The sequence below is a fragment of the Rutidosis leptorrhynchoides genome, chromosome 2, assembly GCF_046630445.1.
Source record: "Rutidosis leptorrhynchoides isolate AG116_Rl617_1_P2 chromosome 2, CSIRO_AGI_Rlap_v1, whole genome shotgun sequence".
Lineage (NCBI taxonomy): Eukaryota > Viridiplantae > Streptophyta > Magnoliopsida > Asterales > Asteraceae > Rutidosis > Rutidosis leptorrhynchoides.
The window spans coordinates 65,330,998-65,341,404 of record NC_092334.1 but is presented as its reverse complement, the minus strand read 5'-3'; the positions used below and the strand labels follow the sequence as shown (position 1 = coordinate 65,341,404).

Here is a 10,407-nt window from a genome sequence, read left to right as displayed (position 1 = left end):
TGCATATTATGAACTTGAAACTTTGATTTTGAATGTTTAATGATCATTTGACGAGGTTTTTGTTTTTGTAAATGATGAACTTGATTGATGAAAAGTGTTTAGTTGTATTCCTCATCAAAATACCTTTCCAACGATATAAGATACATGTTTTGAATGTTTACGGTTCATAAGTTATGGTTGTTTGAAGTTGGATTCGTCTAAGTGTTAAACTGCCCCAGAATTGCTGAAACAGACACATATGCGGCGCATCACCTCTGGATGTGGCGCATCAGTGAGAGATTCGGCGCATCTGTAAGTGATGCGGAGCATCTGATGCTGACTGCCCAAAAATGTCCGTTTTCGTTTAATTCTAGCTATGCTACGCACCCCCGATTGACATAAAACTTGGCCAACATGCTCATATATGATTTCTAAGCTTAGGAAAATAGTTCGGGACCCGACCCGAACGTGTTGACTTTTTCGTTGACTTTGACCAAGTTTGACTTTTAGTCAAACTTAACCAAACGATTAGGCAATCGTTCTAACATGCTTTTATACTTGTTTCTTGCATGAAACTTGACAACGTGATTCACATGCTATACTATTCGAGTCATAACGAGCCATAGGACTAATTGAACACATTTCGCCCGACCTTGTGTCGTAACCGGTTAATTGATACAACTTACTTGTTTAGGTCAAGGCTAAGCAACTTTCATGCATACGTTTACTTTGTGAAGTACATTTATACTCGTGCACTCGAGGTGAGATCATAGTCCCATCTTTCAACAACTTTTATACTTATAAGATGGGATGAGAAACATATACAGTTTTATACTACATACTTTTATACTTTGAATACAAGTACGGAAACAAACATTCTACAGCGAGTTAGAACAAAAAGCCTCAATTCAATTATCATTAGTTACACTTGCAGGGTGTAAACGTGAACTTATATTATGTGATCACATGGGCTTGACGAGCCTCATTCGGACGGTTCGCTACCGTTAGCGGATGAAATATATTTTTGGGTTTAGTGTATGTTCTAACACTATGCAACAGGGTGAAAAACAGTTAAGTCTTGATAATTGGGTGCTCGCAAACATACTTTTGGAATGCAAACGATTTGGATAATCAACGATACAAAATCTTGTGGTTCAAAAACAACATTTACAAACACCTATGATTTCACCAACATTTTTCGTTGACAGTTTTCTATATGTTTCTCAGGTTCATGAATGGCTATTTGATACATGCTTCCTCGTACACTCATACTTGCTTGGGGTCAAGCATACATGCATACACTCTGATTACTTGCTTGGAGTCAAGCATACATACATACTTACGCTATTTATAGCAACCGTGATTTTAAACTTATTATGTCGCAAGTTATTTCATTTACACTTTGTAACTTTTGTAAACTTAAACTTGTTGACGAACCTTTTGGTAAACTAAACTTTGTAAGTCTTGTACGTTTCAAATGAATGCGACATAATTTTGGTCAAACGTGTCTCATTTAGGGACTACGACCACGTTACGGGACCTAAGTTAACGGCGCCGTCAATGACGATTTTGTCGGGTCGCTACAGTATGTGGTGCTCAGCGAATGATGGGGGCATTTTTGCAATTAAGTAAATTTAGGGACATATCGTTAAGCACTTTAGAATTTCAGGACACTATGACCAATTTCTCACTACTTATTTGGATGAATTACTCAGTTTGGGCTATATTTTATAAGTGCTCATGGGCCTAAAAGCAACTAGCTCTACGCAAAGTAGGTTGATCTACGGAAATTAGTCAAAATGCCCCTAAATTCTAAAGTGTTTAACGATATAACCCTAAAATTTCGTAATTGGCAGAATGCCCTCTGACCATGCACCACGCATGGTGCGTGCTGGTCCGTGTGTGGTGTGTGGTGCTTGGTCGTTTACTTGTGTTACCGGCTACATTCATACATCCTCGCAACTCGCACCACACACGGTGCATGTTGGCCTGTGCATGGTGTGTGTTACCCCAGATAAGATCGGATTTTTAAGATATGATTTTCTGATATTTTCCAAATCAAATGACAATTTTTTAAAAGAGATAAAATTCGATCTTGAAGATCTAAAAACTTTGGAAAATGTTTTAAAAATTTATCTTGAAGATCCGATCTTATCGATAGGGGTGTTCATCGGTTTGGTTTTTAGTTTTTCGGGTTATTCGGTTCGATTTTTTCGGTTTTGAAACTTATAAAATCAAAACCGAAAATCAAACCGAAACCAAATTTAAATATCAAACCATAACCAAAATCGAATCGAAAACCAAATTTGATTTCGGTTTGATCTCGGTTAAAACCGAAAATCACTAAAAATAAAAATCCTAACCAACATAAACTTACATATAAGTTAGGAATAACGGTTGTAGAATTAATTTAAATATACAGGGTATATAACATGTTTATTGTTTAATAAAAATGTAATAATACATCAAATATAATATAAACATATAAATATTATAATTATAAATATGTTTTAATATTTTATTGATTTAAATTCGGTTTTTAATTCGGTTTTCGGTTAACCTAATTTAAAATTTTAAAAACCAAAAACCAAATCAATCGAATTACGAATTCGGTTTCGGTTTTTTTTTTTTGTTTGAATTGGATTCGATATTCGGTTTATTCGATTTGAAACCAAATGGTGCACATCCCTACTTATCCTGCTCAACACACACCATGCACGAACCAACATGCATCGTGTGTGGTGCGTGGTACGGGTAAGTTGTAGTATAGCCAATATAACGAATAAACGACCAAGGCACCACACATCACGCACGGATCATCATGCACTGTGTGTCATGCTTGATGAGGAGACATATTAGCTATTTCGAATATTTAGGGGAATACCGTTAAACACTTCAAAATTTAGAAGCATTTTGACTAATTTCACGTTGATCTATCTTTAAAGTGAGTTTAGATATTGTCATATAGATTTGAATTTGGGCCTTCAAGTCAGCCTATTTTCTGGGCCCAAACAATATAGCGTTGCTAAAACAGTAAAAAGTTAGTTCATCTTCTATACCAATCTAGCATAACTCGGGCTGGAGAATTAATCAATATACGTCGTTTTTGAAAACGTACTACAAAGTATAACATTCCAACTGAAAAAAACTTTGCCAAAACGCCCAAAGTTGTGATTTACACGTGGCTCTGCGAATTGTGAGTATCAAAATTTTTAATCATGAAACTCGTAATTCGTAAGAGCCATTCCCATATCGCAATTTTTCTCTTGCGAGGTATTTTGCAAAGCTTTTTTTCCCCAACAATGAATAACATTCTAGAAAAACATTTTGGTTGATATCCCAATTCAGCCTCATAGTTTGTTCCAGCAAACTCATTATTAATGTATAAATAGCTTGTCATCTATGTATGAACTATATAGTTAAAATAACCCTTCTCGATTTAGGTAATGTGAAAACTACTTGTCGATTTTGGATAGATGCTACCAAAGTACCAAGCATGTAGTAATATTCTGGTCTAGCTTAAGACTTCATTAGAATTTGAAGTAATGGCGAAACTACTTATATATATATATATATATATATATATATATATATATATATATATATATATATATATATATATATATATATATATATATATATATATATATATATATAAAGGTTTATTAGGAAACACATAAGATCACGAATTAAAGTTGATACTACATGATACTGTATGATAATTTGGTATAATAATGCTCTTAAATTTCTACCGGAAATTCATGAATGCAATCTTCCCATGGGTTATTAGCTGAGGGCTTAACGGCCCGAACAGCTACCCACACGGCACTGTTACACTTGAACCCGCTCCCAAAAGCTATCTGCCATACATGGTTACCTTTCTTCATACGCCCTTTAGCCTCCGTGTACGCTAGCTCATACCAAATCGAACTCGCTGACGTGTTACCAAATCGATACAAAGCCATCCTTGATGGCTCCACGTGTTCCTTCGACAAATGCATATTCTTCTCTAATTCATCGATAACAGCCTTCCCACCAGCGTGAATACAAAAGTGATCGAACGCCTTTTTGAAGTCCGGAATGTATGGCTTATTTTTCGACTTGAGTACTTTTCTTGCGACTAGGTTAGCCGCGAAATAAAGTTGTTCGCTTAACGGAAGCACGAGTGGTGCTAGAGTTGTGATGTTTTCTTTTAATGCATTGCCCGCGACTCTAATTAAGTCTTTGGATAATGAAACCCCGTAAATTCCCTCGTTATCTTTCTCTCGAGCAATGCATTTAAAAGCTGCATCGTCCGAACCCATATGGGTTCGGACGACATGAACCAGCTTGTACTTTGCTCGACGTTCATCTGAACGTTTGTTCGATAACAAAACAGCCGCGCAACCGATTCTAAATAAGCAATTTGGGATCAACATTGATTTCTTATTCCCTCTATACCATTCTTCAACAAGGTTTTCCACACTAACAACAACCGCGTAAGTGTTTCGATGTACTTTTAACATATCTTTCGCTAAATCAATAGCGATCACACCAGCACTACACCCCATACCGCCCAGATTAAACGTATTAATGTTCCCACGTAGCTTGTATTTATTCACAATCAATGCAGATAGCGACGGAATAGGGTGCAAAAGGCTGCAATTTAGGACCAAAATACCGATATCTTTTGTATCAACATTCGTGTTTTTGAATAGTATGTCAAGTGCACCACATATTTGTCGTTCGGCTTCTTCTTTAGCGGCAGTTAGGGATGGTGCTGGTGGGCTGCTTTGCATCACGCCCGGTAGATACGTTTCGTCTCCAAGACCGGAACGATCTAGAATCTTTTCAAAAAAATCAAGTGAAGAACTATTGAAATCTCCGTATTGTTGTGCCAACTTTTTTAGGGTTTCTTTCTTCACTTTAAGGTTGTCGGGTGGTCGGTAACATGAAAAATCAACAAGATAAACGGGTCGGGCTCGGGTTAAAATGTATGCAACATATCCAAACACGGCAACATTGATCAACGCTGTGACTATGAGGTAATAGTAGCCTGATTGAACATATTCGAGTGTGATACTTAAGGATTCATGGGTGTCCATTGTTGAATGCAAGTGAATTGTGAAACGTGAGTGAAGAAGACAACAGTGTATATGAGTTTATTTATTATATATAGGTTGATGATGATTCGTAAATCACTAAGTGTACAACATTCTAATAGTACATTTATACTAGTGTAACTTTGATGACTTATTTATAGCGAAAAAGTCTAAATTAGTGCACAATTATGAACATAGCATTTAGTTTATAGCATTTTGAAAGTAATGATTTGTTAGGACCGCGTACTATAGGTTAGCTCATAATTATTAACTTTTTGCAAAGTTGACTGTTGTAACGATCATATGGTAGAAGTTTGAGTCCAAATAATTAAGGGTTCCCTACAACTAAAAGAAGGGGGAAAATAGATAAATGTACGATACAACAAAAAAGGAAACATTCAAATGTGAAGGATACTAACAAATAGATAAATTAGCACACAAATATTTTTTTTTTTTTTTAAACGGCAAGATTGCATCAGTCCGGACCGAAGCCTAGTCATCATTTGCACACACAAACACGTTCGGGCAGGAAACCCGAACCACGATCACAGGGATCCGAACCCTTAAACCATCCCGAGGGGCAGGCGGGCCGGACCTTAGTTCCGGATCGGGTCGGTAAAACCTTCCCTTTGAGCTGATCACAGGGATCGGGTCGGTAAATTAGCACACATCTAAACGTAGTTGTACTCAATTACGGTGAGCTGCTTAGTAATAACGGTCCAATTAAGATGATCGATCAACTTAGACCATTTCCTATGGTGAGAAATGTTGTAAGGTTTTTGTTGTGACGTGACTTGTTGTGAGGAAAGGGGTAGTTAAATGTGTGAAATCTATCTATCCTTAAGTTAATAAGAAAAACTAATCCAAAAATTATAACACACAATAGCAACTAGTTCTAATCGTGCAATAGAAGCTAATTAGTAGCGAATTCAAGAAATTTAATTACTAAAAGTTAAATTAGAGTACAAGTTTTTATAAGAAAACTGATTTCAAATCAAAAGTAACAACTAAAAAACGATAACATAAAATAAATAAGATCATAGGAAAAAGTAATCATTTAGGATCATTCTTCCAAGCAAGAATTGTAGTTTAAAAAAACCGTTTAATTAATGTGTGACAAAGGACATGTGATCGTCTCTCGATTCTTGTTGTTTCTGAACAAGTATATTACCAAAGATTTGTCATTCACAATACAGTTAATTAAAAATGTGATATAATCTAGTTTTGCTCTCGTAAAATCAAAGCCACACTAATGTCCACACATGCCCACACACTAAATCGTAAAAGCAATTATGCATGAAATATGTCGCGAATCAATTATCGTCGACCACTCAATAAATCGTGTAACTTGAATTAATCTTAAAAGCTAAATAACATTGGATCTTTCGATTAAATACAAAACTAATAACGCAACAATAATTAAGTTACTAATTATATTTTGTGATTCAAAACTAGGGTTCATTTGAATAAATGAAATTAGTCACAATTGAATTTGAACAATCAGTCAACTAAATTGAGATTGAATAATTAATCGTTGTAAAATTCAAATAAATGTACCGAATGTTTAATTGTTGAAACGATCCAAAAAAGTGTATAAAACAATTTGGAAAACTGATGAACAAGAGATTTGAAACCGTCCCTGCTCCTCTCGTTGAGAATTGAGATCTCCACGCCAGGTGTCGAACAATAAACCCCAAAACACTTCAAAAGTTTATTGTTGGTGGTCCAGTTGAATGAAATCACCAGGGTCCAGATGGCGTCCCACTCCGAATGTCTCCAAACAAACACATTATATTTCGTTTGTTTGTTTTTTTCTTTTTCCTTTTGTGTAACAACTAAAAAATCCAGCCCACTATTGAGTATTGGCTCATGAAGGAATAACGTCACGTCCAGACAAAAGGAATGGTAAAAGCCCCTCTTAGTTGTGTTCGATTTTTTGATCTATTGCGTTATTAGTTTGTTGAGGTTCACTTATTGAGTTGTGTTTTAGGGTATTCACGTCGTTAGTCTGGCTGTGGTTGTTATTTTAGTTTGGTTGTGCTTGCTCATTGTATGACCGTTCTCGTTTTGGCTAGGTTTGCGTTAGTTAGATCTTAGGTCTTTCGAGATTGTTTACTTTTTTCGAGCCTTAACGATCGTTGGAATGTTGTATCAGTTTATAGAATCTTTCATTTATTGATGAAGGTATTCTATTTTTAATAGTAATCGTTTTTTAACCAAAAAAAAAAACTTTAATTTATTTTAATTAAAAAAAAAAAAAGAAATATGTAACTCAATGAAACTTTCATCTAACATGAAAGAATCACACAAAACACATACAACCAGGGGCGGAGCTTTATTAGGGCAGGAGGGAGCCCTCGCCCCTCCAAAAGTTTCAGTAAGTAATGGTATTTTGTAGCCCTTTGAGATACGGACGTTTGGACTTTTGAATCAACTAAATCGGAGTCCGTATGAAGAAGATATAACGAAAATGGTGAAGGCGCGCAAATTTTGTTTTCATCGACAATCTACTTAATTCTTTCATATCTCTTGGTCATTTTTACCTTGAAATCATTTTTAAAACTAAAGTTTAAGAAGTTAACTTAGACAATGTACAAGTATGATCGATATTGTCACCTAAAATGCGTATAAAATATGCAATTTTGTCCACCAAAGTTAACGTTTTTGTTTTGTTTTTTTTTTTTGATTTTTTTTTTTTTGTTTTGCAAAAAATCGTATGACACATTAGACAAAATTTCGCGCCTCCAACCGCAACGTTCAAGCTCCGCCACTGCATACAACGGTGATACTGATGTTAGTAAATGATGAAGTTGAAACGTCTAGCTCAATAACTAAGTCCATAGAGCACAGACCCAAAAGACAAGTCGGTCCACCAAAATGGTCCAGAGATTATAAGCTGAATTAGTTAGCAAGGAGTGAGTTGTTAAGCATCAGTTAGGTCGTAAGGGTTTGTAGCAGAATGACGATTACATATACTCGTAATCGATTTGTAACAAATCGTAACTACTTTTTCAATCAATAATTTTTTTTAATTCTTTCCCCAATTTCTGGAGATTTGTGATCGTCTCAAATAGATCATAACAATTTGGTGCTTTCGTTGTTTCAATTATCTTGACAATGGCGGAATCATCTTCCCCGTAAGGGAAATTGCTAGATAGAGTAGTTGATCGTATAATCCAAGTGTTGCAACCGGTGATTGCTTTAGTTTCACAAAATCCATGAACTCAATCTCAATTTCAGAATACAGTCATGACGGGTGATGCTTCGATTCAATTGGTGGAGGAAGTGATCCAGAAAAATGGATTTACAAAGCGGAGAAATTCTTTGAATTTCACAAAGTCACGACAACTCAAAAACTGTTATATGTGTCGATGCATTTGGATGGATTGGCTAACAGTTGGTTTCAGTGGATGGAAATGACTAACCAAATTCATTCATGGTTAGATTTTGTTATTGCATTAAAGGTGCAATTTGGGCCTTCGGCTTATGAAGATCCACTGTAGAAGTTGACAAGACTAGTGCAAAAAGGATCAGTGCAAGAGTATCCATTAGAGTTTCAAACTCTATGCTGTAGAACAAGAGATCTTTCTGATAAAACCTTAAAGAGTTGCTATATAGCTGGTCTAAAACCTGAAATAAGGAGAGAAGTGAAGTCAAAAATGCCTTTTTCCTTAAGTCGGGCAATTGGATTGGCAAAAATGTATGAAGATAAACTGAATGACAGAAGTGGATACAATTCTTCGAATAATGGCAAAGGAAATTTGTCATTACCTGCCACATCAAAGTACAATGATTCTACTGCATTTCAAAATAGTCAGACACCAAGGTTTACAAGGTCTATCAAACATTTAACTGATAGTGAAAGAGTTTAGAAAGATGCAAAAGGCGAGTGCTATAATTGTAATGAAAAGTGGAATAGAAATCATAAGTGTGCTGCTAAGTCAAATTTTCATATGATTGAAGTAGAAGATGTTTCTGAAGGTGAAGAAAAACAAGAAAGTCAAAATGTGATCCAAGATTGTGAAACAGGGGGTGATTTGGATTATGGCACACAACCAGCCATTAATTTACATGCACTGTGGGGACAAACAAACCCTAGAGCTCTTAGAATGGAGGGGTCAATATAAGGCAAAAAGATACAGTTGATGATAGACAGTGGTAGCAGTCACAATTTCCTTCAAGAAAGAATGGTAAGATACTTAAACTTACCATTTCACCCTACTAATCAATTTCATGTTATGGTGGGTAATGGTCAACACTTAGAATGTATTGGTACATGTAAGAATGTCACAGTCAACATTCAGGGTCATGAGTTCCAAACAGAGTTTTTTGTTTTTAATCTTCATGGGCTGATGCTATATTGGGGATATCATGGATGGAGACTTTGGGTGATGCGACAATAAATTATAAAAACATGACCATGAGTTTTGAAGTGAAAGGGAAACAAATAGTATTGAATGGTATACAACAGGCAATTGTTGAATCCATTTCAAACAGGCAATTTAAAGGGTGGTACATACTGAAACTACCTTAGGGTGCTATATGTTGTGGGTACAAGAAAAGGGTCAAGAGTTGGAGTTAGTTGTGCTTAATTCTGAAAAAGATATCATCAAAGAACCTCTTAAGTTGCCAGATAAACTAAAACCAGTTATAGCAAGTGTTTTGCAATATTTTGCTGATGTATTTGCAGAATCTATTGCCCTACCACCAAAGAGGTTTTTACAACACAATATCAATTTGGTTCAAGATGCATCTCCAATCAATGTTAAACCCTATAGGTATCCACATTTTCAAAAAGATGAAATAGAAAAATAGGTTGATGATATGTTAAAGTCTGGGGTCATTCAACCCAGCACTAGCAGTTTTAGTTCTCCTGTCTTATTAGTAAAGAAAAAAATATAGGTCATGGAGGTTTTTCATAGATTATAGGGCACTTAATGCTGTGACTCTAAGAGATAGTGTAATGACCCGTCCAAATCCCCTTTAGACGTAGTACATCATTCATCGATTTCATTGCGAGGTATTGACCTCTATATGATACGTTTTATAAACATTGCATTCTTTTGAAAAGGCACACCATAAATGAATATATAAATCCAAGGTTTTCGATATCTGATGATTTCTACGTATAGAAAATCACCGTAATTATAGTTTACAATACTACATTCGTTGACAATACAGTCAAAATAAGATACATGGTGACGATTTTGTGAATGCAAAGTTTTCTCGAATAAAACATGTATGACTCCATGCACATAGCTTGTATAACGTATAAGCAAACAGTGGAAGACTTCTAGGGACCTGAGAATAAACATGCTTAAAAGTGTCAACACAAAAGTTGGTGAGT

The 10,407-nt window shown here is 35.5% G+C and overlaps 1 protein-coding gene across 1 annotated transcript; it reads right to left on the bottom strand.

Annotated features, from left to right (window-relative positions):
- Positions 1 to 3,719: 3,719 nt before the first annotated feature.
- On the bottom strand, positions 3,720 to 6,117 carry LOC139890963 (3-ketoacyl-CoA synthase 4-like). The gene is made up of 2 exons (XM_071873898.1): positions 6,066 to 6,117; positions 3,720 to 4,939 (listed from the first exon to the last, which is right to left on the bottom strand). Exons 1-2 carry the CDS (start codon positions 6,115 to 6,117, stop codon positions 3,720 to 3,722), a joined length of 1,272 nt encoding a protein of 423 aa, XP_071729999.1.
- Positions 6,118 to 10,407: the final 4,290 nt, after the last annotated feature.

Coding starts and splice junctions, on each gene's coding strand:
- LOC139890963 (XM_071873898.1), bottom strand. CDS start 6,117: ATGATTACTTTTTCCTATGATCTTATTTATTTTATGTTATCGTTTTTT. Junction 4,940..6,065: donor TATGTTATCGTTTTTTAGTT/GTTACTTTTGAT, acceptor TTTTAACCCGAG/CCCGACCCGTTTATCTTGTT.